This window comes from Brassica napus, chromosome A8 (genome assembly GCF_020379485.1).
Source record: "Brassica napus cultivar Da-Ae chromosome A8, Da-Ae, whole genome shotgun sequence".
Classification (NCBI taxonomy): Eukaryota; Viridiplantae; Streptophyta; class Magnoliopsida; order Brassicales; family Brassicaceae; genus Brassica; species Brassica napus.
In genome coordinates this window covers 20909709-20936428 of record NC_063441.1, presented here as the reverse complement: position 1 = coordinate 20936428, position 26720 = coordinate 20909709, and the positions used below count along the sequence as shown (strand labels likewise).

The 26720-nt window shown below is 36.6% G+C and overlaps 9 protein-coding genes across 15 annotated transcripts; 4 read left to right on the top strand and 5 right to left on the bottom strand.

The window, feature by feature from the left end:
* Nucleotides 1–464: 464 nt before the first annotated feature.
* On the top strand, nt 465–1697 carry LOC106382332 (60S ribosomal protein L10-1). Its single transcript, XM_013822341.3, has 4 exons — nt 465–579; nt 721–1222; nt 1309–1390; nt 1484–1697. Exons 1-4 carry the CDS (start codon nt 570–572, stop codon nt 1550–1552), a joined length of 663 nt encoding a protein of 220 aa, XP_013677795.1. The 5' UTR covers nt 465–569; the 3' UTR covers nt 1553–1697.
* Nucleotides 1698–2028: 331 nt separating this feature from the next.
* Nucleotides 2029–3728, top strand: LOC106382329 (binding partner of ACD11 1). Of its 7 annotated transcripts, none has more exons than XM_048738207.1 (5): nt 2029–2266; nt 2553–2666; nt 2767–2847; nt 2921–3034; nt 3112–3728. In XM_048738207.1, exons 2-5 carry the CDS (start codon nt 2553–2555, stop codon nt 3535–3537), a joined length of 735 nt encoding a protein of 244 aa, XP_048594164.1. In that variant the 5' UTR covers nt 2029–2266; the 3' UTR covers nt 3538–3728. The 7 variants fall into 7 exon arrangements, with proteins under 7 accessions (XP_048594164.1, XP_048594163.1, XP_048594161.1 ...); XM_048738206.1 differs by having other exon boundaries at nt 2553–2671; nt 2772–2847; XM_048738204.1 differs by having other exon boundaries at nt 2510–2666.
* A 22-nt stretch (nt 3729–3750) lies between these two features.
* LOC106382331 (ubiquitin-conjugating enzyme E2 1-like) lies at nt 3751–7460 on the bottom strand. Its single transcript, XM_013822340.3, has 6 exons — nt 7248–7460; nt 4700–4837; nt 4584–4609; nt 4411–4500; nt 4224–4312; nt 3751–4136 (listed from the first exon to the last, which is right to left on the bottom strand). Exons 2-6 carry the CDS (start codon nt 4822–4824, stop codon nt 4008–4010), a joined length of 459 nt encoding a protein of 152 aa, XP_013677794.2. The 5' UTR covers nt 4825–4837; nt 7248–7460; the 3' UTR covers nt 3751–4007.
* Nucleotides 5875–7484, bottom strand: LOC106382330 (ubiquitin-conjugating enzyme E2 1). The gene is made up of 6 exons (XM_013822339.2): nt 7248–7484; nt 6769–6906; nt 6654–6679; nt 6469–6558; nt 6288–6376; nt 5875–6197 (listed from the first exon to the last, which is right to left on the bottom strand). The coding sequence occupies exons 2-6, from the start codon at nt 6891–6893 to the stop codon at nt 6069–6071; spliced, it is 459 nt and encodes a 152-aa protein (XP_013677793.1). The 5' UTR covers nt 6894–6906; nt 7248–7484; the 3' UTR covers nt 5875–6068.
* Nucleotides 7485–7783: 299 nt separating this feature from the next.
* Nucleotides 7784–9519, bottom strand: LOC106382328 (single-stranded DNA-binding protein WHY1, chloroplastic). The gene is made up of 7 exons (XM_013822335.3): nt 9193–9519; nt 8958–9058; nt 8772–8864; nt 8570–8664; nt 8421–8494; nt 8254–8342; nt 7784–8160 (listed from the first exon to the last, which is right to left on the bottom strand). Exons 1-7 carry the CDS (start codon nt 9428–9430, stop codon nt 8041–8043), a joined length of 810 nt encoding a protein of 269 aa, XP_013677789.2. The 5' UTR covers nt 9431–9519; the 3' UTR covers nt 7784–8040.
* A 1288-nt stretch (nt 9520–10807) lies between these two features.
* On the top strand, nt 10808–11493 carry LOC106378786 (F-box/LRR-repeat/kelch-repeat protein At1g09650-like; the record flags this gene model as incomplete). The annotated part of the gene is made up of 1 exon (XM_048737537.1): nt 10808–11493. A coding segment is annotated over one exon (663 nt), but the record flags the coding sequence as incomplete, so codon positions are not given.
* Nucleotides 11494–11668: 175 nt separating this feature from the next.
* On the bottom strand, nt 11669–13939 carry LOC106379906 (probable pectate lyase 3). Its single transcript, XM_013819753.3, has 3 exons — nt 13624–13939; nt 12846–13530; nt 11669–12502 (listed from the first exon to the last, which is right to left on the bottom strand). Exons 1-3 carry the CDS (start codon nt 13830–13832, stop codon nt 12020–12022), a joined length of 1377 nt encoding a protein of 458 aa, XP_013675207.1. The 5' UTR covers nt 13833–13939; the 3' UTR covers nt 11669–12019.
* Nucleotides 13940–19264: 5325 nt separating this feature from the next.
* On the bottom strand, nt 19265–21300 carry LOC106382327 (PHD finger protein ALFIN-LIKE 7). The gene is made up of 5 exons (XM_013822334.3): nt 21044–21300; nt 20855–20887; nt 20357–20585; nt 19925–20051; nt 19265–19845 (listed from the first exon to the last, which is right to left on the bottom strand). Exons 1-5 carry the CDS (start codon nt 21138–21140, stop codon nt 19579–19581), a joined length of 753 nt encoding a protein of 250 aa, XP_013677788.1. The 5' UTR covers nt 21141–21300; the 3' UTR covers nt 19265–19578.
* A 2216-nt stretch (nt 21301–23516) lies between these two features.
* Nucleotides 23517–25861, top strand: LOC111199853 (mitochondrial carrier protein CoAc1). Its single transcript, XM_022690351.2, has 7 exons — nt 23517–24111; nt 24208–24293; nt 24380–24587; nt 24692–24824; nt 25027–25211; nt 25293–25427; nt 25536–25861. The coding sequence occupies exons 1-7, from the start codon at nt 23956–23958 to the stop codon at nt 25626–25628; spliced, it is 996 nt and encodes a 331-aa protein (XP_022546072.2). The 5' UTR covers nt 23517–23955; the 3' UTR covers nt 25629–25861.
* The last annotated feature ends 859 nt before the right edge of the window (nt 25862–26720 follow it).

Sequence of the window (26720 nt, the reverse complement as noted above, 5' to 3'; positions counted from 1 at the left end):
CATTTTCGTTTTTTAAGCCTACTAAGTCGTTTTAAATCCTATTTTGTACTCAAAGATTTACGGAATCAAATCAAATAAAAAGAAGATCTCCCAATTTGAGGAACACGCAGAAAAATATTTTAACTATTTGACATGATAACTAAATTTTCCAAAAACTAATATTAAAATATAAACAGATTCGATTTTTGATTTTAATGGTCAGGGAGCAAAGGCGCCAACTGGTTTTTGATTTTAATGTGTGCTATACTGTATACAGTATTGTTGATAATTAGTCCAAAGAGAACAACACCTGCCAAAAAACATAACAGATTCATTTGCCTCTCTGTTATCTGTTCATGTGTAGAGAGAGAGTCATTGGTTGGCTAATAATAATTAAGAAAAAGGTTTAACCAAAGGAAGTTATATGGGCCGTAAAAAAGCTCTTTTATATTTTATATGGGCTTTCTATCAAGCCCAAACTGAGAATCTTTTAGTTAACCTAGCAAATATCACATTTATAAATTAAAATCATTTTCTGTTGAGCAGCCGGGTTTTCAGCCTGAGGAGGGAAAAGGAGAGACCGTCACGCCATGGGAAGAAGTAAGTTCCTCGATCTCTCTCGTTTAATAGGTTTCTTCAGACACGAGTTGATTGTTTATGTCCTGTAGTAACGTTCTTGAATGGTAATAAATTCATTTATTTGAGCTATGTTAGCTGATTAATACCTGATTCGCGTTATAGGACCGGCTAGGTGTTACCGTCAGATCAAGGGCAAGCCCTACCCGAAATCTCGCTACTGCCGCGGTGTCCCCGATCCCAAAATCAGGATCTACGACGTCGGCATGAAGAAGAAAGGCGTCGACGAGTTCCCTTTCTGCGTCCACCTCGTCTCCTGGGAGAAGGAGAACGTCTCCAGCGAAGCCCTCGAAGCCGCGCGTATTGCTTGCAACAAGTACATGGTGAAGTCCGCGGGAAAAGATGCTTTCCATCTGAGGATTAGGGTGCACCCGTTCCATGTTCTGAGGATCAACAAGATGCTTTCGTGCGCTGGTGCTGATAGGCTCCAGACCGGTATGAGAGGCGCTTTTGGAAAGGCCTTGGGTACTTGTGCTAGGGTGGCGATTGGGCAGGTGCTTTTGTCTGTGAGGTGTAAGGATGGGCATGGTCACCATGCTCAGGAGGCTCTGAGGAGGGCTAAGTTTAAGTTCCCTGGTCGTCAGAAGATTATCGTCAGCAGGAAATGGTATTTTTTTTATCATTTCACATTGTTTTTTTTTTGAGGATTAAATCTTTTTCACGAACTTATAATGTTTGTTGCTTTTTGTTTAGGGGATTCACTAAGTTTAACAGAGCAGACTTCACGAAGCTGAGACAAGAGAAGCGTGTTGTTCCTGATGGTGTTAATGCTAAGGTATCTCATTAGTATTATCACAACTTTGATTCTTGGGTTATTGTGACGTCTTTTGTTTGTTGAGTTTTGACAATGTCTTGGGTCATTTTGCAGTTCTTCTCATGCCATGGACCTTTGGCTAACCGTCAGCCTGGAACTGCATTTTTGCCGGCCACCTATTGAAGTTTCAGAGCTAAATTATATCTAGTCTAAAACTTTTTTTATCCTTGAGAGTATTGTCTTGCATTTTTATACATTAAGTATTCTGAATCTTTTTGAAATGACCTTGGTCCTTTATATGTTGGCCAGTAAAAACATTATTTTGCAAGTTTTGTCGTTGGCTTCTGACTTCTCACTGCGAAACCTTTGACAAGTGAAATCAAACGATTTGAAAACAAAAATTGTCAAATAAGCTGGAAGGCCTGTTGCGTAACAGTAGTATTTAAATCCAAAATACCATTATTTATATTTTGGTGAAATTTTCACTATTTACGTGCTAGATTGTAGATAATTAAGAAAAGATTAATATATATCAGCAAAAGTAATTTGTAATATTAAAACAAAATTTCAACTAATTGTGAATATTAATTGTTTACTTGTGTGCTTGCGCTGGACTGGGAAATAATCTTAAAACTATATTAGGCCTACCGTACTTGAATTAGCCCAATAGTTAAGGCCCATTAGCCTAACGACGTATCTAGAGTTCATACTAGCGATAGCAGCGGACGACGGTTCTCGGCGTGGATCGTCGTCGCGGTTTACTTTCCGTTAGCGATCGGCTTCTCCTCGGTACCTGATCTCTCCCTATCTTATTCTCCCTCTGTCTACTCTACTCATAAGTCCATCACCGTCGTCTCTCTTTCAAGCTTCTCTGAGTTACGAGCTGGTCAACAGCAGGTAACTTCGAATCCTTCGCCTTCCTTCGAAGTTCTTCTCTTAGATCTATAGTAAGAATACTTCAAAATCAACGATCTGATCTTCTCGATGCAAATTTCAACGAGTTTATGCGGTAGAAATCGGAAAAGATGATATGCGTAGTAGTAGTAGTATTCACGAGTTTCGATTTAGTCTAGTTCTCGAGGCTTGATCACGATCTGGAGATGATCAGTTTATTGAAGTCTTGTTACGCTGATACTGTAGAGATTGTTGATTCTTTGAGTTGAATAAGCTTTACTTGAACAAGATGGATCATCAAAATGGATTCGGTGTGGAAGTGACTGGGCTATCTCCAGCTGTTACGGAGAAAGATCTCATCGACTTCTTCTCCTTCTCTGGCGCAATCGAAGATATTGATATTGTTAGGTGAGTGAGTCTTACTTTCCCACCAAATTTGATATCACATTGCGTTATCTTGCATTGATTCAGAAGATAAAAACTCTGTTAACGTTGTTCACGAGGTAAGATCGGGTGAGCAAGCTTGCACTGCTTATGTGATGTTTAAAGATTCTTACTCTCAGGAAACTGCAGTCTTACTCAGTGTAAGTTTGTTGTTTGAATTTGATTCCACCCTTTTTTATTGGAGAATCACTAGGTTCTTTGATTAAACTTCAGGGGGCAACCATATTGGAGCAGAGAGTTTGCATCACTCGTTGGGGACAGCATCACGAGGAGTTTGACTTCTGGAACGCCACTCAGCGGGGTTTTGTAGATGACACAAACTCACATGTATGAACCCTCTTGCTTTTATCTTTCTCTTAATTTTTATCTTCAGTATAGTCTTCATGTTGAAAAGTTTGATGTAGCCTCATCCTCAACGAGGCGACTTTACCGCGGGAGAAGCAGTGACAAAAGCTCAAGAAGTGGTGAAGTCAATGCTAGCCACCGGATTCGTGCTGGGCAAAGAAGCATTAGCCAAAGCCAAAGGCTTTGACGAATCCCACGGTGTGTCAGCTGCAGCAGCGGCTAGAGTATCTCAGCTAGACCAGAGGATCGGTCTCACTGACAAAATCTTTGCCGGAGTTGAAGCTGTCAGACTGACCGACCAGAAGTACCAGGTTTCAGACAAAGCAAGATCAGCCGTCTCTGCCACAGGAAGAACCGCGGCAGCAGCTGCAACTAGTGTTGTCAGTAGCAGTTACTTCTCCAGTGGAGCTCTCTGGCTATCGGGTGCGTTAGAGCGGGCGGCTAAAGCTGCTTCTGATCTTGGTAGCCGTGGCTCAAGGCAGTGATGTGAATAGACCTACGAACTGATCAGAATGGTATTCGACTGTGAATATATATGATGACATTACAAAAAAGACTCAAGACTGAACAAATAAAGAATCATTATTTTCATACGTGTGTTCACCCTGATTTGATTTGTATGCATAAAACGTTATTATCTCCGCTCTTCATAAACGATCTACCATTTTAATCAAAAGTTATATAGAGATAACATAAACTTGAGAGCTAAAATCGTTTATCAGCATATGAATGTCAAACTCCAACGATTGACTTTTTTTGTCCCATAACAATGAATATATACAAAAGAAGGTTTGGTACAAAGATGTTATGTTTCACAGAAACATCAAAACATCCAATCACCAAAGAGTTTTGGAAACACAAACGACCTGAATGAAAAAGATAAGTGAGAGCTGTTGCTTAAAGGTGACGTTTCTGAGAGTAGGAGAGAGTTAAAAAGATTACAACTAACAAACTACTAGTCAGCAGTCCAGCTTTGCTCCACAACATCACGCACTCTTCTGTTGTACTCACGCTTGTTTTCGCTGTACATCAGAGCGGCTTCCGAGTTTGCAGAAGAATTCGTATTAGGGTCACAGAGCAACGACTGCGTATACCAAAGAAGAGAGTCACATTTAAAGCTCTAAGGGCATATTAAAAGATGCAGGTAGGAAGGAGGCATTTAGATATTTACCTGGATGGAGATAAGTATAGCAGCACAATCATATACAGGGGTCCACTGGTTTTGCAGAATGTCCAAGCAAATCCTCCCATCTAAATAAACTGCAAAACAGGTAGAGAAGAATAACGTTAACTTGAGCCAAAAGCTAACAATCGACCAAAAGGGAAATAAAAGAGATTTGTTTTCTCTATGACTTAACTATTTGGATGGAACATTCGTGACACAAAACGAACTCTTGGCGGCTTATTAGGATAATCTTCAGAGAACTGCAGCGAGAGTTTGAAAGTACCTAACAAGAGAATAAGCAAAAACTATAAGAAAACTACTACAACGATTGATCCCAAGAGACTGATCGTAGCAACATAACCTTACCTCCATCCCATGGGCTGTCATCAGGCCTACAAATCCACAGAACAAGAAGGGTAAGTACCCAAAACTACTATTTATATAGAGACTAAAACCAGTATCTATGGTGCTTGCTACGTTACCCGAATATGACAGCGTTCCAGAGCATGATACTATTGTCTTGTGGAGAACCGTTTATTCCGGCAGGTGGGTCTTGCTCCAACATCTTGAAATCCCTCATCAACCTCTTCCTTGCTGGCGTCGACATCCTCCTCTCTAACCTTTCAGACAAAACCTCTGAAAACTTCTACGACCTATATAGTACGATCTTTTGGCCTTTGACGAGCGAGTGGCTCCTTAACCGGATTAAACCGTTAGGGCTAACTGTACCGTCAACCAATTACTTTAAACCCGCAGAATATAGTTTCAATTTTGAAAACTAGAAAAATACCAATTTGACCTGACCGACTTTGAAAACAATATATTTATCCGTTTCATAATAGATTACTAGATTTTGACAGGACGCATCCATACGAATGTTTGGTTTAATCTTATATAAAAAACTACATCAAACCTAATTTTAACCAAAATATTTTAGGTATATATTAATCAGATTTTTATACTTAAATATAATAATTAGTTTATGAATAATTTAAACTGAAATTTATAAATATCCGAATGAAACTAATTTTTTAACTCCAAAATCCAGATAGATCCGAATCGAACTGGAACGGGTATACAAACGCCCACTCCTAATCACGATATATATAACCAATAAATTAACTATTTTAACTCATATTTAGTATTATAGATAATACATATTTAATAACATAATACATATTTAATAACCTGTAATATATGGCAAAACAATTGGTAAGATGAAAAAATGGAAAAAGGTAATTAATAAGATAGTTATGATGAATTAGAAAAGGAATGAAAAATGTTTAAGAAATATGGGTAATTCTACTGTGTATTCTAGTTTTGATAATATATATATGTATATATTCTAGAAGATTTTGTTGTTTTAAAATATATAGATATTTTATATTATCTTTAACTTTATATCAAAAATTGTATAATCAATTAGATTTTTGCAGTTATTTGTCTGATTAGTCGAATGATTTTTAAATTATATTTTTTAAGATAATTTTTTTGTGTTCGAAGAAAAAAAAGTATTTCAAATCTCAAGAGTCATCAGAGCCATTTTTTTTTTTATTCCGGTAAATATAGCAGCTTCTCCAATTTTAAAAAGTGTGGTGAATCATTTGCATGTTCTTGTTTCTCATTCTTTACTTTGATTCCTTTTGTGATCGGTTCATACACAAACGAGAGCGGGTTTATAGATTGAAAGAGAGCAAGAAACAGGTACAAGGAAGATCATAAATCTTCGCACACTAAAGTTTTGAAAACACAAAAGACATGAACGGAAAAGATAAGTGAAAGCTGTTGTTGCTTAAAGGTGACGTTTTTGAGAGTAGGAGAAGAGTTGCAAAGATTACAACTAACAAACTACTAGTCAGCAGTCCAGCTTTGCTCAACAACATCACGCACTCTTCTGTTGTACTCACGCTTGCTTTCGCTGTACATCCGAGCTGCTTCCGAGTTTGCAGGAGAATTCGGATTAGGGTCGCAGAGCAATGACTGCGGATAACAAAGAAGATAGAGTCATTCTCATTTCAAGCTTTAAGGGGCATATTAAAAGATGCTGGTAGGAGGCATTTAGATATGTACCTGGATGGAGGTAAGTATAGCAGCAACATCATATATAGGGCTCCACTGGTTTTGGAGGATGTCCAAGCAAATACTCCCATCTGCATAAACTGCAAAGTAGGTAGAGAGGAATAACTTGAGCCAAAAGCTAACAATCAACCAAAGGGGGAAGAAAAGAGATTTGTTTTTCTCTATAACTTACTATTTGGATGGAACATCCTTGACACAAAACGAACTGTTGGTGGCTTATTAGGATAATCTTCAGAGAACTGCAGTGAGAGTTTGAAAGTACCTAACAAGATAATCAAGCAAGAGGTAAGAAAACTACTATAACGATTGATCCCAAGAGATGTATCCTCAGACAGATTCACAGCAACATAAGCTTACCTCCATCCCATGGGGTGTCATCAGGCCTATAAATCCAGAAAACAAGAAGGATAAGTACACAAGTTACTCTTTATGGAGAAACTAAAACCAGTATCTATAGTACTTGTTCCGTTACCCGAATATGACAGCGTTCCAGAGCATGATATTATTGTCTTGTGGAGCACCGCTGATTCCAGCAGGTGGGTCTTGCTGCAACCTCTTGAAATCCCTCATCAACCTCTTCCTTGCTGGTGTCGACATCCTCCTCTCTAACCTATCAAACAAAACCCACATGTAAGTTAAGACCTTTGTCAGCTAGACAGCTTAGAATTAAATATATATTCTGTAAATCATGGAACTTCTACTAAACATGTTCACATATGTTCAGCAGTTTGGGTATGCTAACTAACATGTAACAGATTCGAATCGGTAAAGTTACGACCTTTGTCATCTAGACATCTTAGAAGTAACATAAAAACTAAGACTTGAATCTAAAAAAAAACAGCTCAAGGTCGCATCTATTCACAAGAAGAGCTATAGAACCAGCTCAGATGAAAGTAAAAATCTAAGGATCGAGCAAAATAAAACATCGAGGATCAGACATGAAAAGGATACCGTGGAAAACAGATCTCGTTGTTTGTGAGAAGAGGTCGGACTCAAGCGAGCATCTGCGTGGCGGCGATGACCGACGGTGAAAGATCAGAGGAATTCGAGAATGAGGTGGGGCTGGTTCACCGTGCGATGAGAGAGAATGGTTTGGAACTCTACTACGTATATAGTACGCAGTGATGATGATCTCTGCTGCTCCTCTGACATATCTCTCTAAAGTTGTCGGCTTTGCTTTTGCCCTTTCGACGAGCAAGTGGCTGCTTAACCGGTTTAAACCGTTAAGGCGCCGAAACTGTACCGTCAACCCGAAGAATATTAGTTGCAATTTTATAAAATAAAGAGAAAATACCAATTTGACCTGACCGACGTTGGAAAATATCAAAATAATAAAATACTATTCAATTTGTTTAGAGGATGAGAAAGACCTTAACCGAAATAACCAATTGTAACAATTAACCGGACATAAACTAGAGCCAAACCAATTGAGGAGAGTGATGTCACTAGATGGATCATACAAGCTCATACTCGCAATTCAAATCAAATTGTGACAATTGTTCTTTAATCTAAAACAGCTAAAATAAGACAAGAGACAACGAACTGGTGTTTTTGAGATACAATACAACCGCGTAACACAATGACTTCCACATTTGGTCAAAAAAGACTAAAACAAAAAGCACTACTCTTTAGTCTATTCTGCTAGCTACGAACAAAGAACATTCTCTTTCAAGAACACTATCAGCAAAAGGAAATAAAGAAAGGATAATGTCTGATAGATTCGCTTGTGGCCCTTAAGAGTCATCTATCTATTCCATTCATAGTCTCCTCCATAGTTAGGTGAAGCGTTGTTCGTACGGTTTGACTCTTCTGGTTTGATGGAGTTCGCAAATGCGTGCCAGCCTATGAGGTAAGGCAAGACGAACTTGCCATTACATTAAAAAAACGAGTTTAGTACAGATGGTAATACGCACAAAGACAAGTTATTATGTAAGAGAGAGAGATTTCAGAATCTTACATTGAAAGCAGAGGTCAGAACAGTAAACTCTGCTCTAGTGATTGGTATGTAAATGCTCTCATCAACATTCAAAAGCTTGTTTTGAACACCTGTTTATATAAAAACCATAAGAGACCAAGTTGTAAACTTTTTTGAAACGAATCAAGAAGAAGATTAAATGTACTTACTTAGGTTGAAGAAGTGGCCAGAACCATCAGGGAGAGGCTCAACTTTCAACACTTTCCTCACCTTTCCTTCATCACTACATACAACAACAAACACAATCAAGCAAAAATAAGATTACATCAAATAAAATCCTCATGTAATGATTGTTTACCTTTTCCCCTTGTTAGGATCATGGAAGAACTCACAAGACTCCCTTGGGCCTAGGCTAACTAGAGTTCCAATCTCTGAAACCGACAATGAGAACACCTGCAAGATTGTCGACATCAAGAAACATTTTTACACCAAAACCAAGCAAAGTTTTATATAATACAGCTAAAGGGATCATCTGAAGTTAAAAAAGGATGAAACCAAACCTGTTTCTTGCTCCAATCGTATTGCCTTACACCAGCTGCAGGAGCAAACTGAAGCAGTAGAAAACCATCTTTGGATAACTTGAAAGCTCCAGACTGCAAAATAAGTAAACAGAAACAAATCACAATCAGTACTACAACAAGTAGAGAGAGGCTCTTTGATCTTTGGGGATAGAGAGAGAGACTAACGTCTAAAGACACAAACTCTGGTGCTCTTGGCTCCACTGTTAACGCAGCTTTCCCTTTGTATATCGAATGTCCCACGTAAAACCTAGCAGGCCCTCCTTCACCTATATCAAATCAAAAACCAATAAAACAACTAAACATCACCTATTGGGTAATACCCTTTTGGTATCAAGCTTCGAAATTTCGAGATTTAAGCAAAGCTAAAACCCTAAAGTTGTAAACTTTGAGACGAGCTCACCGTTCTGTGAAGAAGAAGAAGACGAGTCACCGAACCTCTGCTTCTCGAAGTAATCCGATTGTCGGGACTTCACCGAGAGATTCACCGTCCTCACCGGTTTCGAAGCTAGTCCATGTCGTTTCACGGCGAGACCGCCGCCGGCGACGAGTACTGAAGAAGACGACGAAGAGAGAAAGCGAGGGCTAGTGAAGGGACTGTAACTTGCCGCCATCAGAGGAGAAGATAAGAGTTGCGACATCGCTTTGTCTCCCTCTGCGAATTAAGACAGAGGCAAAAAAAAAGGCGCTTCCTTTACACTCTCTGAGAGACAGGACAGGACTCGAGGAGACGAGACAAAAGATATTCGTTTCCGACATCTTTAATTCTTCAAATTATCACCTGGTCCCCAAAGTATAATATATATTACAAAATGTACCTTTAATTCTTGCAATTACAAAATCGTCCAAAATATAAATACATATTACAGAAAGTAACTATTGTACACGTGGGTGTTCCAAAAAAAAAAAAAAAAAAAAAAAAAAAAAAAACTATTGTACACGTGGTTTTTTTTTTTTCAGAGATATGATTCAATGATTGAGATTTGTTTACATTTTAAAAAATGGATAAAATGTTAAGATATATATATGAGAAAAAGACTAGAATAACACTAAACCAAGTTTTTGTTCCCAAAGTAGCACTCAAGGCTCAAAGTCACAAAAATAGGTTTCATTAAAGAGGTAATGTACACTTATACCCCTAGGGTTAATTAATCCAAACCTTAGGGTTTAGAGTTAAGGGGTGGGGTTTTGGAATTAGGGTTTAAAATTTTATAAATAATAAATAATAAAATAAAAAATAAAAATTTTAAAAACAGTTTCAAAAAGTATTTTTAAATTATAAAAAAAAAATCTGAAAAAAAAATAAAAAAAAAATTGAATTTTTTTTTTTTTAAAATTATAAAAATTTCGAATCTGAAAACATATAATCTGAAACTATAAAAAAAAATTTATTTTTTTTATTTTTATTTTTTTTATTTTTTTTATTTTTATTTATTTTAGTTTGCTTATTTAATTTTAAACCAATGGTATTATAGATATTTTACCCTTTAATGAATGTCATTTTTGTGACTTTCTCCTTCTAGTGCTATTTTTGAGACATAAACTTCAAAAGGTGCTATTATTGACAATTGCCCTATATATATATACACTTTACCCTTGGAGAGTTATCCTATTGATTTGTTAGATTACTTGGATATAAAGTAAACCTTATGTATCTCTCTCTTCATCAACACAAGAATGTCTAAACAAGAATGCATGAGCATGGAACCGCTGTTGTACCACGACGTCGTAGAGTGCATCATGGAGATGCTTCCGGTGAAATCTCTACTAAGATTCAAGGCTGTATCAAAACAATGGCAATCAACAATAGAATCACGATACTTCCAAAAGAGTCAGTTAAATCATCGTGAGCAATCACGAGATCGAGATGTCCTCATGGTGTGCATACACTAGCACGATTTTGAAGCAGACACAAGCATAGAATCTCTGAGGACACTGGTGTTAGGTTCGTTATCATCGGTTAAAATCCCTACTTCTTGGGAGGACACATTTTACTCAGTTTGTGGGAATAGCTGTGACGGTCTCGTTTGTCTTTACCACTCGGAACCTATGATGTTGGTTTCGGTAAGGACAAGTTCACGGGCATAAACAAGCCTGTTTGGCTAGAAGCTACTACATGCGAACTTTTTGACTTTAGCACCAATACTTGGAGGTTTATTACCACTGCCTCTGCTCCTTATTGGATTAGTAGTTACTATGATCCTGTGTATGTAGATGGGAAACTTCATTGGTTTACTCAATGCAAAGAGACCAAAGTTCTATCTTTGGATCTTCACACCGAAACTTTTCAAGTCATATCTAACGTTCCATTTGCCAACGTAGTTCCTTACAATAACAATATTGTCATGTGCAACCTTGATAACCGCTTGTCCGTATCCCAGAAGATGATGTCCGAGCAAGTGATATGGTTGTTTAGTTCAGGCAACAAGACATGGAACAAACTGTGTTCCATAGATTTGGAGTTGACTTCTTTGCAGTTTGATATTCATATCTCAATCCCGTTATTGCCACTTGCACTTTGGGAGAGGAGGAAGAAGAAGAAGTTGCTGCTTTGTCCTACAGATTTTGGTAGAACACTGGTGATACATGATCTTGAAACAAAATCATATGATGCTCCTTTTTCTGCTGAATCCATTGGATATCCTGTTTGTTATTTCCAGAGTCTAATCTCTATTTTATAATAATGATGATACAGTTATTGTTTTCTTATTCTAGTGAGATATGGGGTAGACATTAATGAGCTCTTGCAGTTTGTATACCACTTCTTTCAGTTTGACGTTTCTTTAGTCTCATTGTGACAATTTTTATTGGAAATAGGCAGTATCAAAACAACTAGTAAGCTCTCCTAAACCAAACAGAGATATATATTGCATGAAGGATAGTGATTTATAGTTTAGTTCTCAATTCATTGTAATTTTGTCATAAACAACGACAAAGACCTAATGACACTGACCAAATTAATGCCAAACTTTTATCTCCTTTTGGAAGCATCAACACATGAGACAAGACAAAGAGATTTAATAAAAAAAATAGAGGGAGATTTTATATTAGATCTAAGGTTTTTTTCTTTTTTTTCCACATGAAAATGAACCTGAATTCTAAAAAGAATAATTAACCCCACTCATAGGAAACACTCCCTTCTGCTTACTTTCTCTCTTTTCTTGGACGACAAGCAACTACAAAGCATAAGCTTTTTTTTTGGCTGGAAGGGGACAAAATGGTAGTTTTAATCAGCAGGGTGTACCCGGCTTGCAGCCAAGTGCTCCTGCGTCCATGGTGAGTTTACGGACCATAGTTCCCGGTTGAGGTCGTATGGCAAACTTTTTCGGGACAGGGTTAATCGGTTTAGGGCTCCATGCATTTTGTTTTCCGGATTGCACAAAGTAAGCTCCATTCAAGAAGTAATCTCCTTCTGATTGCCAGTTCCACATTTTCCAGTTAACGTAAGGTGTGTACTCTCTCTTTGTAATCTGTTTGGCTTGTTCGTTAGGAGGAGCAATGAAACGGTTGCCTTGGCTAATGATTGTAGGGTTCATGTTTCCACCAATTGCGTACATCTCCCAATGTGTGTAGTCATTGTTCACCACATGGATCGTTCCGAATCTGCAACGAGGCATCCTTTGATCCAGTCTCTTACCAAAGTGGTTGAACGCAACCGTTATCTGCATTTTCTTGTCGATCACGTGCTTGTCATTGGCCCCAAATAGCATCACCTGTTTAGTCACAACCAAATTCAAATAAGGCTTTAGAAGAGGTATTAATCTACTTTGATAAGTTTTCTCATTTCCAGGCTAAATATTAGAAGGAATGAAGGCCTCGTGTAATTCATTATTTATGGTTTAGAACCAGAACCGGTACTAAACATAAAAATAAGTGAAACATTTGTCTTTGACTCTATATAATTATAAATTTCAAAATTATTTTTGTAGAAAAATTGTTAAAATTTAATTTAAATTGTATCCCCTAAAATCTCAACGCATCCTATATATTATATACAATGAATCTACTGTTATGGCAGTCACAAAAAATGTACGTTACAAAATTTTTTATTTTTACCTCTTCATGGTCGGTGAAATGGCTGTTGGAAATAGTTATAGCAGTGGAGCCAAGAATCGCATCAATCATACCATCTGAACATCTAGTCATCGAGACATGATCGATCCAAACATTCGTTGCACCAAACAAACTGATTCCATCACCATCGCTTACCGTCCTAAGCCCTATATGCTGCTCAGAGTCTCTGATCAAACCACCGCTCTTAGGAACAACGTGCTTGACATAAATATTGTGTATGATCACATTGTTCACAAACTGCAGCGTTAATCCAGCTCCTTCCATGATGTAAACCCTAGCTCCACGTCCATCTATTGTTTTATCGCTCGTTATGATCAGTTCTTGTTGCAAGTTTATGATCATGCTGCTTCCGAATATGATCCAAAGCGGTCCGTCTCTTGTCACCGCGTGCCTTAACGTTCCTGGCTTAGGGTTGATAAGATCGTCATCGGAGGCGTCGTTGACGACGTAGATAGGTCCGTCTTTGCCTCCGGTGGTTCTCCTGCCGAACCCGAGTACACAATCCGCTAGTTTCTTACGGTTCTTCTCCCAGTCACCGTTGCATCGCCAGCATCTGTCTATAGGGTTGTACGCTACGCATTTTCCGCTTCTCTTTAGTTTCCGACCATTTCTCACCTGTGAGAGCTCTCTCCTTGTGCTGTTGGTTGATTCCGTGGCGTCCACGGCTCTGTTAAGAGAAACCAGATTGATTTATTAGGTTACTTGTTTAAGAAGTTAGGTTAAAATTTTACTAACAAAGACAAAAAAAAAAAGGACTCACAAAGCGACATGGTAATTCAAATGGTCGGTGACGTTAAGAGGATTAGGATCGAAAGAGGCAATGGTTTGTTTCAACGCATCGCCTTGACGTTGTAACCAGTAATTGTCGAAGACAGCAACATTGGCTCCAACGTGTGGAGTCAATGTTGCTAATAACGACAAGCAGAAGACAAAAAGGTAGCCGCCAATATTCAAAACCGCTGCTGTCATTTGAGAATGCGGCGATAAAAGCCGCTGGGATATGTTTTTCCTGTTGAAACCACAAGCAGATGTTGTGGTTTCAAGATCGTCTTGTCAAGGGATAAAAATTGTAGGTTTGAATCACCAATTGCTTTAATAGCAAGGGAATGGAGAGAGAAAGATGGAGATGAGAAGGGTCAATGGATGATTAGGAATTAACAGAGATTAGATAACCATTGATTAAAATCTCTTTTTGTCATTTCACTTAAAACCCAATTTTAGTGTTCGATACCTTTGTGTGTTATCCTTCTTTTGTGAGGGTAATTTAAGTTATTTTTGCCTTTATCTAATATTGTGTTTAGTGAGCTAGATTATGCACCTTTGAAACTTGAGGTAGCTATTTTTGTTTTTACTAACAATACATAAGATAAGTTTGCATAGTGTATATGAATAATACACGGTTCCAACCAAACTATGGGAAATAATGAAAAACAAAATAACTGTTAGTATGCGTCCATAGTACACGGTAACCCTGGGAAGTATTATGTTCTCTTCCTCTGTTCCAGTATATGTTTTTGAAAATTTTATGTTGTCTTGTTGCTTCTTTAAAGTGATTTTAGTTCATGATGAAGCAGCAAGTCATTTGAGACAAACTCTTAACTACGGTAGCTAAGTTTAGAGGATATTTTTATGAGTTAACGAGTGAACTCTTTCACATAACATGTTTTATACATTTTCCAGTAATTTTTTTTTCTATCAGTCGACACTGGAAACCAATTATAACTGTATTACACACACTTGACCCAACATAACAGTTGCAGATCTCAGTACTAATCAGGGCTCAATCGATCAGTCTTAATTGATTGAAGCAGTATATTTTGAACAGATAACATCGAACTTTTTTCAATGTCGAGTTAGAAGAACAATGTAACTTGTGCGATACAAAAAGAAACTTTGAGCCAACAAGCTTTATAATTCAACAGAGAATCAAACGAATAAAATTAACAAAACGAATAAAATTAAGCTAATTCCAAATAGATAATCTATTATGAAATAAAATAAAAAGATATTTCTCATTAATTGTTTTCAATGTTTTTTGAACCAATGCAATTTTATCACTAATAATACAATTATGATTAAAAAAATCAATTATGGCATAGTACAGTTGTAGTTCTCCTATCAAATTTGACTACTCTTAAAGATTGCATATCTTATCATATCATTATTTATTGCAGTAATTGTTATCAAATTAAGAAGAAAAACTAAAGACAGAATTTTATCAGAAACATAAGACAAATTAGTCATAGCTTTAAAACATTAATCTAAGTTTAAGGGTGTACCAGAGATTGTTACTACTAACAGCACTAACAACAACTACGGTGATATGATCCGGTTGAACCATATTAACCCATAATCCAAAACATTTCTGGTTCAATTGCCGTACGGTTTTAATAACATAACCAAACTAAATGTAATTCTAATCATGCAACGACCGAGTGAGCCACCCATATCTCCTTTTGATTATTGACTACTCTTTTGATGGAGAAGAGTAGATTAAACATAACAAATTCATTTAGTGAAAAGTATTGAGTTTATTGATTTAGTGAAAAGCAAAAAAAGTTTATGTTTGTTATCAAACGACAAAAAGAGCTTGGTTGATTCATGTGGTTTGCAGCCAATTAATGGATTTTATCGCCAACCTAACTATTCAGGGATAAAAGAGGTGCCGACGGCGGAGTATTCTTCTTGCTCCCACTCCCACCTTCCAAGGCCTCCTTCAAACCGGTTCCTATTACTTTCGTCGAAGATTTCATTAACGTATCCTGTGTGTTACGGTTCTTGTAAAGTTGAGAGACTCGACGGCTAACATGTACGATGCATGGAAATACACAAATACCAAATAATTAAATATGCTACCAAGAAAATGAAAAAAAAATGGGGGAAAAGTTTCATGTAATAAAAGTCTTTTATGTTTCGGGTATTCATTTACTGTAATATTATAAACCGCATTTATAATAAATCAATTGAACCTATCATTCTGATTGCAAACACTGAAAAAAAGTCTGAGCTGCATTCACCAAAATGATTAGTTAATAATCAAAACTTTACCTTAACACGCTTTATGTTAGTTTATCGAAGATTATGCTTTTAGTATTAATAAATAATTAAGTAATAACCTTCTTTCTTTCTTTTTACAATGCAAGTGTTATACTATATTGTATCATAAACCACAGTAGAATAAGGTTAATTGATAAGAATGATTTTGTATTAGTAATATTGATGTGTTCAGTCAGAGATCACTATTGGTAACGAGACGAATATCGACGCAAAAAAAAAGTGAAATGGCAATGTTATCTGATAACAATTTTACGGTCAAATTGTCAAAGAATGCACTATTTTTGTCATGTTTTGTATAAATGCAGTGTTCACCAATTATTAAATGACACGTAAAACAAACAAGGAGATATCTTTCCTTTATTCTATCATCACGTGCTCGTCGCCTTTATTATGGTTTTTTCTATACCGTTTCTGTACCTTTTTGCAATTCTTTTCCGATCGTTTTATTGCTTAGCCTACCATGTCTATACATGTGTCAGGTGATCAGCCGCTCGGCTCAAAGTCGGTTTTGTCCTTTTTGAGTCTATATTTGTAATCAGTGTAACAATGATCTCTATTTTTCATGTAACAATATAGTGTAGTTAATACTAAGAATAAAGCTAAAGAAACACTATATAATAATGTGTAGTCTAAAACTCATATAGATGTCAATATTATTACAAGACAAGAAGATCACCAAAGCGATTCCTGCTCAGCATAGGATTTCCCATCTTCCGTGGGAACAGCTAGCAAATGGCGCAGATCAGACTTGTTACCAACGAGCATCACCACAATGTTAGGGTATGTGTGGTTCTTGAGGCTCCTTAAACCACCGGTCTACGTTCTCAAAAGCTCCACGGTAGTATGCACTGGTGAAGGCACGGTACCTGTGACCAGAATCAAACCCGAGTCTTAACATGATGCCGTGAATCAGCAATAAATCGAGCAAATATGATAATAAAACTATAGGCTTCCTATAATCAATCATTTGTCATGGAAGAATATTCTTACTAGACTCTGCTGAACACACATTCACTACTCAAAAACTAAACCTTTAATTAGTCAAGATCATTCATAACACACATATCCCTAAAAATAATTCAATACCCAATTACTAAATAAAGATACACGTATAAGGCCGATAGGTTCAATTCCAATGTAGCCTCACGACTTAGATCTGAGTAACGGAGTTATTAACCTTCGAGACACTATTAAAAAACTGAAGAACGAGACGAGGAAACGTAACCTTTCTTGACCAGCAGTGTCCCAAATCTGAGCTTTGATAACCTTTTCATCGACTTTCAAGTTCTGAGTGGCGAACTCGACACCAATGGTGGACAGAGAGAGATGAGTGTGAAGGTGTAAACTGAGATTTGAAATAAACTCGCCAAAATGGTGTAAAAGTTTACGTGACTGTTGGTGATAGTCTTTGATTATAAAATGAGATCTGGACTGTTGATCTGTTGAGCGCGTAGGTGACTGCAGGAATTTTGATAACCTCTTGACGGATTTACCCTCGACAATCAATGCCATGTGGTGGACGACGATCTTGTCTCAACTGACTACGTTTTTGTGACAACAGGTAATAAAACAATAGTACTATCAAATATGCACTTTGAATTACTCAAGTCTTCTTCTAGTCTGTTTTTGTATAATGATTTTCAAAGCAATTTTTGTTCATGTACATTCGTGTGTTGTAACAGGTCGACCATTTTTATATATTGCTGAAATGTGCTTTTTTTAGTAATAATAAAATAATTATGTTTGCATCATAGGAATAGACTTCTTACAAAATGTGAACAGTAACAAAAGTAATGAAAGCAAGCATTGGAACAAGAATGCTCTCAACAACCTTAATATAATTTATGTATTCTTAATAATACAAGAAAATTTTTTTACAAAGACAAACAAATAATCGCAGTGACACAGCAAGCAACACCATGAACTATATCAATCACATTACTAACATAGTTTAGTCTTTCATTAGTGGAGAACAATGCATACACAATTCATCATCACAACTCTAACCCTATAACAATAAAAAAAACTTGAAAAACAATGATCGACCCAAAACGCAAAATTCACAACTACAAAAACCTAGCAAATATTAAGATGAAACAAGGACTATGTCTATAACCCCGCACTTGCGCGGGGCAATGCCCCTAATAATTTAGAAAAAAAGGTCTTCTTTTACTATCAACTTGAGATGTTAATATATTCATATTTAATATTTACAAAGAATTTTAATACAAATATCGAAAAGTATATATAGTCATTCTATTAATTAACCTGTACTATAGCGTAATAAAATAATTTTAAAATAATAGTTAGTTTAATATGTATTTTGCTGATTTATAATATTTTTATGCAGAATAATATATGGTCGTATAAGTTTTGTTTATGTAAGTATAAATATATAATCATCAAAGCATACTATTCTTCCGTTTATTTGGTTTGTTTTATATTTGATTTAGTTTATCTCTACCAAATTACTGACATAATATAAAGCAAAAATAAATCCTCAAATATAACATAAATATATAAAAAAAACAACAACAATTACTAATAGTAGCAATGACATTGTCCTAAACAACTACAAAATATATTTTTAGTGACTAAGATTACCTCAAAGTTAAAACTTTATTTTCTACGGTATTAGATAATTTGACGGAAAAAAAAATAATTCTGGTAATTTAAAACGCATTCTCATTCTTTTAACATACTCACTTACAACCAACTGAACACAGAAGAAAATGTACAAAGTTATATATTTCATAAAAATTGATATATTGAATTCCGCGCCTGCCCCAGTGAAGAGATAATATATTGTTAAAAGAAAAAATGAAAAGATGATTATGTACAAAAAAAATTATTAGTAGTAATTAGTATCACAAGAAAAATAGAATACGCTTTAAGATATTTTTCATAAGTTGGCCCAAAATAATATTTATCGTAATTGTTTTCAATGTTCTGAACCAATGCATTTGTGGAAGCCCCTAGTCTAGTGGTTTGACTAAAGATTCATTAATGTTTCCACAACAGAAGGTCTGGGTTTCGAATCTCAGCAAAGGCGAATTATACAAATTTATGGAAAAAAAATATATAGGAAATCTTCGGCATGGCGCAAAGAGTACCTTCAGACATAGATCTCATAGGACGGCTTACGATGATGCAGTTAGCGTAAATCCTCATAAGGTAGATAGAATTGACAGCTATAGAATCGTCGTGTAATATTTCTCATAGTTTGTAATAGCATAATTAACCATCGACAAAAAAAAAAAAAAAAAAAGAACCAATGCATTTTCTCAGAGTAATGATACAACTATAATCATGACGAAGTAATTCAATCCCTACCAAAAAAACAATGACAAAGTAATTCAATTACATATCTTATGATATCATTTTTTATTTCAATAATTGTTATCATACTAATAAGAGAGAAAAAAAACTAATTGACAAACTAAAAGCAGAATTTTCTCAGAAACATAAGAAAAGTTAGTCATAGCATTTTAGCATTAAAAGCAGAAAAAGGAACGCCAAGACACTACTAAACTGCAAAGCTGTCTCAATCCCATTAAGACTACACAATCAAAAGCCTTCTGGTTCTTCTTCATCTCCTCACAACTGTGAAAACTTTCTCCTCTTTCACAGTCCCTAATGTTATTTATCACACCTTCATTCAAGCTCTCATCTTCTTGTTGGTGCTGCAAGTCGGACACTTGTAATGTTTGATGTGCTCAGCCTTGGCAGGTGTGATCTTCACGCACTTTCCATGGAACCATTTCTCACAAGCATCACAACATATCCAGAAGTCATCATAGTTGTCTCCACACGCACCGCAAACCGCACCTTGCTCATCATCCTCCTCATCTTCCCCGCTCTCATCGTCTTCTCTTGGTGGTGGAGACATCTTTGAAGCCTTGGTGTGAGACTCAGATTGACGAGGCTGCAAGAAGACAGAGTTAACATAGATAGATATGACTCGAATAATGGAGAGAACAGAAGCTACTAAGTATATATTATACCTTGACACCACTAGACTTGCTTCTGCTACTGTTGTGGTTAGCAGATTGATCCTTGGATTGCTTTGCATTGCCAGTTATAAGCTCGAAAATGGTTGGGAGTTCATTTATCATCTGGAAGAGCCTCTTCCTGAAACAAATTCAATAAGCTCAGAGTCAGACAACACAACTATAAACTGTTTGACTGTAATAGTATCAGAAAACAAACACTGTTCTTTGACTTTATAGCAAACTTAAATCCAAGAGAAAGAACTAGAAGTTCACATGAACTTTGCATTTTTTATATCTCAACAAAACTAATTCACAACACCACTAGCAGAGATTGTTTCTACTAAAAGCAACAACTAGGATGCTAGAAGATTGCAGCTACCATAATGGTCATTGCATCTCTAACAAACATGTGTATAAGAACAGTGAGCAGAGAAGGAATGTTACCTCTCGTTTTTACCAAAACCGAAACGGGCACCGAAGTAAAACGCAACAGAGATGAGCCACGAGTCACTGTGAACAGCAACCAAAGTAATCCAGTCTTTCTCTGGCATCCCGTCTCTTGCAAAGTTGATGCCCAAAGCTGGTTCAGGAAGCTCAGGAGGGACCTCATCAACAGGAAGGTTAACCTCCCACGTCTCATTAGGAAGTCCATAAAGACACAAGTTTTCCTTCTCTGCACAAATTAAAAAAAAAAAACAGAATCACCATAAAGAAGAAAAACCCAAGCAGAGCATTAACACATAAGAGTATCCAATCTGTTGAACAAACTAAAACATAGAAACAAAGAAGTATTGAAAGCAAAAACATGCATTGACCATCTGAAAAGTTTTCCCTAATTCAAGACCAGGAGGCGATTAATCTCTCAACTACTTCAAAAGACTCTCACACAAACACTCTTTGAAACCAACCAGAGAAGAATCAATAGTGAATACAAGAACTCACCAGGGTCACACTGAAGGAAAAACTTCTGCCCATCTGCAAAAAAAAAAACACAAAAGCATGAATAAACCTAGAAACCGTCATCAAATCACATCAAAAAGATTCAAACTTTGGCGAATCTATACAAAAATCTCCGAGAAAGAGATAAGCTTTACAGATTTAAGGAAACAGAGATTCAAGCGAGAGGTGGACCTGTAGTGAGAGCCTTGAGGAGACCAGCTCTACGACCCTTGAAGTCGCTGAACACCTCTTCGACAGTGCGGTGTATCGGATTCTGTATTCCCTCCATTGTGAATATGAATCAGCTTCGCCGGCGGTGAGAGAGTCTGAGAAGAGAAAAGCCCAAGATCGGCTTTTTTTGCTTTTCTTTTCTCCCCTTGGCGAGCAAATTTGTGTTTACTTTTTTGATTTCGGACACACAGACAAATCTATAACCTTCTTTCTGAGGAATTTATTTGGGGAATTTAATAAGAGGAAGAGGAGGAGGTTAAATGACTATTTTAGGGCTGGGATATTTATCTATTATTTTATTTATGGTAGAACATGGATTTATCTCTGTATTAAATTGTTTGATATATATCTTACAATGTTTTTTTTTTTTGTAAATCGACTTTATCCAAGTAAATCGACTTTATCCTAGTAAATAAAAATATGAAGTCTTTAAAAGGTTATGTAACGTATCAAGCTTTAAGATCAACGAGTGACATGATGATTTGCGGTATTTAAAAACTTTTTATTTTATTAGAATTATAACATATATTTTCTACTTTTCTTTTTGGTATTAATGATTTTACTCAAAAAGTTATATACTCAAATCAAATTCCAGAAAGCACTGATAGAATATTAGGCAAAAGAGAAAGCCATGTGATTGGATTGATTGAACGATAATTTATCTGATCTCTTACAGACTGAAGTGTGCGGCTAAGTATATACATTAAGGAATCATGAGGCATTGATGCTTCTATTCTATCAGCAAAAGAATAAGTTACCACAGCTGGACTCTGGAGATACTTGACCTGTAAGACAAGCCACATACATTTTCAATCTTCATATCCAAAGTCTCCAGTTGCTCATTCATGTACGCCAACATGTCGAATCATTAGAGTTTCACATAGATAGTGCGTGCTTGTTCATGCATGGTCTAATGACATTGATTTTAGTTTGACATATGGCACGAGAGGGGGAAATATTCTTTGGATTGGTTTAACTAGCTCAGTTTACGTATCAATACATCATTATGTACAAGCCAACACCGCATTTTTTGGTTCCAAAAGTTATGATCATAGATAATTATGTTTGTTTATTTGTTAAACTACAAAAACTTGTCATGGAGGATTTGATATAAACGTTCGACAGGATGATTGCGGTATTTTAAAAAAATTGATTAACGATTTTATTAGAATTATAAATTACATATGTTTTCTTTTTCTTTTTACTCAAAATGTGATATACTCAAATCAAACTCCAGAAAGCACTAATAGAACATTAGGCAAAAGAGAAACCAATGTGAATATGTGATGGATTTGATTGAATGATAATTTACCTATCTCTTACAGACTGAAGTGTGCGGCTAAGTATATACATTATCGAATCATGAGGCATTGATGCTTCTATCACCAAAAGGACATGAAGTTTATCACAGTTGACCTGTTAGACAAGCCATGTACAGTTTCAGTCTTCATATCCAAAGTCCCCAGTTTCTGTCTAAGAATCCAGTTGCTCATTCACGCCAACATGTAGAATCATCATAACTTCACATGGATAGCAAGTGTTTTTTTATTTATGCAATGGTCTAATGGCATTGATTTTAGTTTTGACATGTTGTGCACCATATGCATGGAGGGAGAATTATTCTTTTTTTTTTTATCAAAGTACTAGCATTAATAATAAGGTTTTACTCCAAAGGAGTTACATCCAAATTCAAAAGAGCCAACTTAGCTACATTGTCGGCCTAGTGTTTGTTAAACGCGGGACATAACAGAAAGAAATGCTTGAAAATAAACGGGAGAGATGATAGATGTCGAACACAATGCCATACAGCGTCGGTCTTGATTCTTTAGCCTTCAATAGTGAAATGAGGACCAGAAAATCTGAGTAGACGGTAAGGGATTTAATGTTGGATGATGCAGCCGTTGAGACTGCCGAACGAACCGCAAGGGCTTCAGCGATTAGAGCTGATGATATGAAACGTCGGGAGTAGGTGATTGGGGAGGGAATGATTGGGGTAGTTCCTTTGAAGATACCGCCTATGCCGCAGGTTTGTGACTCCTTTCTCCATGCTGCGTCGACATAGCAGGTTGCACCAGAGGGGAAGTGTGGGATAGTGGCTTGAGCGGTGGGGCGTGGAGCTTGTCTCTGGGTCTTGTCGTCGTGGTATTGAGCTTCCTGCCACTCCTTGGCATCCTTGATAGCTCTGTGTACAACCTTTGGATTGGTTTTTAACTAGTGAAATCAACGGTTAGGCCAATGCGATTGGTCCTGTAGAATTTAAGGAGTATTAAACTCAAGTCATTATAATATGAAATTTTTATCTGGACGGACATTGAATGAACTATCCGATAAACTGGGCCATAAAATGGGCTGTGTCAATAAGTAGGTCCACCACGTTTTCGGTACACCGAATCACATGCAATCAATCAATCAATAGGTATCTCTGTTTCTTCAAAGCCTCCAAAAATTGCGCGACCAAATGAGTAAACAAACAAAAACAGAGCAGAGACGAAAGTTTTGAATCGTAAAAAAACCTTTCCGTTTTCTCTATTTCTCCTCTCCGAAATTCACGGCGAGCCTTGCGTCGCTTCTTCGCCACCCGATAATAAATCCCCCTGAATCTTCTCCGTTAAATTCTCGTTACATCGAGTCTACCAATTGATTTGTTTCGTTTGGATCTGAATCCTGGATTTGAATCTGAATGATTTGATCACTGCAGAGTGTGTGTTTTCGAGGGCTGTTGATGAATATTGCTGTAACAGAGGAGGAGAAGAATCTGTTTCTGAGATTTACGAGTTTGAGTTTTCCCCACGAGAGATCCATAAACCCTAGATTTAGATGGGATAAGGCTGTTCTTATTCAGCTTAAGGGAGAGGATAACAATAGATTGAGAGATGGGTTCGTCACAAGGCTCCACGCTCTCGGCTGATGTGATGAGCCTTGTGGATACGTTGCCTGTTCTTGCTAAAACCCTCATCGCCGGAGGAGTTGCTGGGGCTGTTGCTAAGACTGCTGTTGCTCCCTTGGAGAGGATCAAGATTCTATTGCAGGTGAAAGTCTTGGCCTTTGTTGTTGGTCTTACTCTGTTTCATAGAAAGATTTCAACTTTTAACTATCTAATGATCATATACATGTTTCAACACCAGACTAGAACAAACGACTTTAGGACGCTTGGTGTGTCCCAGTCATTAAAGAAGGTGTTACAATGCGATGGTCCTCTGGGATTCTATAAGTGAGTACCTTCAACTCTTACGTTTGCAGCTATTTATTATTAATAACTTTACTAAATCCTTGTGATGTGGTGCTTAACTCTTGCAGAGGAAACGGAGCGAGTGTTATTCGGATTATCCCTTATGCCGCTCTTCATTACATGACGTATGAAGTGTACCGTGACTGGATTTTGGAAAATAATCTTCCTTTAGGTTCTGGTCCCGTTGTTGATCTTGTGGCTGGTTCAGCTGCAGGCGGGACGGCGGTTTTGTGCACGTATCCTCTTGATTTGGCTCGTACTAAGCTAGCTTACCAGGTAGCGTGAACTTGAATATATATGTTGCTTTCGTAGTTCTTTTGTTATTTCTTAACTCTGAGAATAAAGAATGTCTTATAGTTTGTGTTATTATTGCATTTAAGGTTTCTGACGCGAGTCAGAGTTTCCGAGGTGGTGCCAATGGAGTTTACCGTCAACATGCATATTCAGGGATAAAAGAGGTGCTTTCAATGGCTTATAAAGAAGGGGGACCACGTGGGCTATATCGGGGCATAGGTAAAAAAGCTCACACAATTTGCTTGCATTAATGTTTAAATTGTATTCCAAATTGACAGTTGAAGTGATTTCATCATAGTTAGAAACCTGTCTGATCTTGGTTGATTAAGATTTAGCTCAACAAACTGATTCTTAAAAATGCTTTTGTTAATTTGGATTTGGAGATGGTTATAAAGATTTGGGGCTTTCCTGGTTCTCGCAGGTCCAACGTTGATTGGCATCCTTCCTTACGCTGGCCTTAAGTTCTACATATATGAGGAACTGAAAAGGCATGTTCCTGAAGAGCATCAAAACTCTGTTCGAATGCATCTACCTTGTGGTGCTTTAGCTGGTTTATTTGGCCAGACCTTGACGTACCCATTGGATGTTGTTAGGAGACAGATGCAGGTAAAAGAAACTTGAAACAAAGATTAAAACTTTGCTACACTTTCGAAAGTCAGAATCTATTTGGTTTTGTTTGACAAATAGGTGGAGAATCTGCAGCCTATGACGAGTGATGGCAGCAACAAACGTTACAAGAACACGTTTGATGGGCTTAACACGATTGTTCGAACTCAGGGTTGGAGACAGTTGTTTGCTGGTTTAAGCATCAACTACATTAAGGTAAATTACGATATAAAGTGTTTTTGAGAGAATCACTCCAAGAAATCTCAGGCTGGGGTTTCTATTTCTCCACATTCATGGCTCGTTGATTTGTCTTTTGTTTGTTAGATTGTTCCATCGGTTGCAATTGGGTTCACGGTGTATGAGTCAATGAAGTCGTGGCTACGGATTCCACCAAGAGAGAGATCAAAACCAGCCTAAGGGTTTTTGTTCATTGATACTCTTAGAGCAGGACACAGAAGATAACACTATTTTTCTTTAGTAGTGAATCTAGTGATAGTATTGTTTGGACAAAATTAATCAAAATGTTTACATATTTGTTATCAAACACAAAAAATGGGTTGATTCTTGTGGTTTGCAGCTACTTAAAAGATTTCAATTTTTCATATAGTTCTGTATATAGTGTTCTAATATAATAATTTGTATCATCATTATTGGGATGAGTATTTTGTACCTAGTTTATATAAAACTAATATAACTTAATAATACTGAGTAAATTTTAGACAGAAAAATTATATCATTCAATAAGTGTTGGAATCCTTATATTTTTTTTTCTTTTTCATTCTCTCTTCATCTATTTTCTTTTATATCTGTAGTGTTGGAGGACTTAACAACAGAAGATGCTTAATAAATACTAGTGGTTTAAAATTTGGTTTAGGTCAGGACCAGACCTAGATACAAATCCATCGAGCATTTGATTGAAGGTCGATCAATATAAAAATAGTTTTAGGGCCAATTTCTCAAATGATTTGGTACAAGAGATGAGCAAGTAGTGGTTTTTAAGTCTAGCCATATTTTAAAATAAAGGAAAATTAACTTTACTTATGTTTGTCTTTTGACATTATTTAACATTACTATTTTAAATTACTTTTACATTAAGTGAAGGAACCCATTTTTTTTTTCCGCTTCTAGTCTGGCGAATGTTAGGCACGGCCCTGGTTTAAACGGTGTTTAAGCTTATGCTTAGTTGGTTAGTTGGCAAATCAATATGGACAAAACGATTTTTCAAAAAGTGTCTAGACATTTGAAATACCGGCTTAGACACCTACCTAAACATGCTTAGAGATTTTTAAACATTGATAAGGCTTTTAGTATACAACAAGTTAATGATGCAACAGATTTCATATGATTAAAAACTAATAAGGAGGGAGAATATCTTAAAATGAACTCGATAGTTAAATTTAATGATTGCCCAATTTCATAAACAAAGCCCATTAGCGCCAATGATCACTAGACCTATGGTTTTTTTTTTTTTTTTTGTCAACACTAGACCTATGGTTAGTATATATAGTC